The sequence below is a fragment of the Charadrius vociferus genome, unplaced genomic scaffold (genome assembly GCF_000708025.1).
Source record: "Charadrius vociferus isolate BGI_N301 unplaced genomic scaffold, ASM70802v2 scaffold70, whole genome shotgun sequence".
Classification (NCBI taxonomy): domain Eukaryota; kingdom Metazoa; phylum Chordata; class Aves; order Charadriiformes; family Charadriidae; genus Charadrius; species Charadrius vociferus.
In genome coordinates, this window is record NW_009646851.1 from 3161093 (window position 1) to 3162493 (window position 1401).

A 1401-nucleotide genomic window follows, 5' to 3' on the forward strand; every position below is an offset into this window, starting at 1 on the left:
CATTTCACTTTTTTTCCCCAAAGAGATTTCTGTACTTTACCCCGGAGCTCTGAAGCACAGTAGAAGCACTATGAACAAAACCGCCACTTCTGCAGCAGGGACAAAATGAGCAGCTTGTTCTTTCCAGTCCAAGCTGCAAGTTTCATATTTCAGCTCCTCCTTCACATTCCAGGCCTGCCCAGGCTCCTCTCCAAAGATTTCGAAAATGGAGCCTCTCACAACTTCCTATCCTCTGAAATACTCAGTGCCCAAAGCAAGGGTCTTTGTTGTCTTTCTGTCGATGGTTTTGTGTACCGCCATTCTCTGCCTGCTGCAACTCAGGTTCTTTAAACCTAAAATGAAAGATTTTTATTCTTTCGAAGTCAAGGATTCGAGAGGAAGGATCATTTCCTTGGAGAAGTACAGAGGGAAAGTAAGTTACAACTTCATTATGTTTTTGTCTTGAATCTTTACTGAAAACCGGGTCTCTTTGTAGCTTAACAAAGAGTTTGCTTATGGGAATTTTCAGCAGAGATTTGTGCTAAATTCCTGTTCTTCAAACAGTAAGCTGGAGAGAAACTTATTTTATCTAGGCCTGCTCCAGGAATTAAGTATCAGATCTAATAAATCAAGAAAAATTAGGTTTCGTATTCTTTATTATAAATCAATACAGCCTAACAATACAATTTGTGCATTTTAATCTTAGTTAAGAATGGTAGTATGTTGTGTTAAGTTCTGGAAGTTGATCTAGTAAATATGATTTTAGTGCCTGTTCTAAGTATCTGCTTTTTTACATGCTCATATTTAACCAAAGCTGTAAGTTTACATTTGTCCATTTATTGGATTTTTAAAACAGGCTGCCTGAAAGTAAATGTCTTAAGCTGCTATCATCCTTATCTGTTTAATTAAATTATGATCAGACAGATGAAATTTAGCCTTCAGGCAGGAATGACTGTAGTAGCGGGAGATGCCATTTTAAGACTTAATTATAATCCCTACACCATCTCTCTCTCTCTTTTTTTTTTTTTTTAACTATCATAACTTTATTTCTCTGAAGGCAACTTTGGTTGTAAACGTGGCCAGTTACTGCCAACACACAGACAAAAATTACATCGCACTGCAAGAACTACACAGAGAATTTGGTCCCTCCCACTTCACTGTGCTGGCTTTTCCCTGCAATCAGTTCGGAGAATCAGAGCCTAGTTCAAGCCAGGAAATAGAATCTTTTGCCAGAGGAAACTATGGAGTAACCTTCCCTGTTTTCCACAAAATCAAGATCCTAGGATCAGAAGCAGAGCCTGCCTTTAAATTTCTAATAGGTAACTGTTTTTCTTGTATATATCAAGCTGCCTTTAACCATGGTATTCTCCCTAAATTCCAGTCTGAGTTTGTTTGTCAGGAAACATTGTAGTTTTCATAGTC

The 1401-nt window shown here is 37.9% G+C and overlaps 1 protein-coding gene across 1 annotated transcript in view; it reads left to right on the forward strand.

Annotated features, from left to right (window-relative positions):
* Positions 1 to 203: 203 nt before the first annotated feature.
* Positions 204 to 1401, forward strand: part of GPX8 (glutathione peroxidase 8 (putative)) — a 4030-nt gene continuing 2832 nt past the window's right edge. Inside the window, exons 1-2 of the mRNA XM_009894199.1 lie at positions 204 to 412; positions 1037 to 1298. Of these exons, the coding sequence (XP_009892501.1) occupies positions 206 to 412; positions 1037 to 1298 (469 nt within the window). The 5' untranslated portion in view covers positions 204 to 205. The remainder of the gene's footprint in view (positions 413 to 1036; positions 1299 to 1401) is intronic.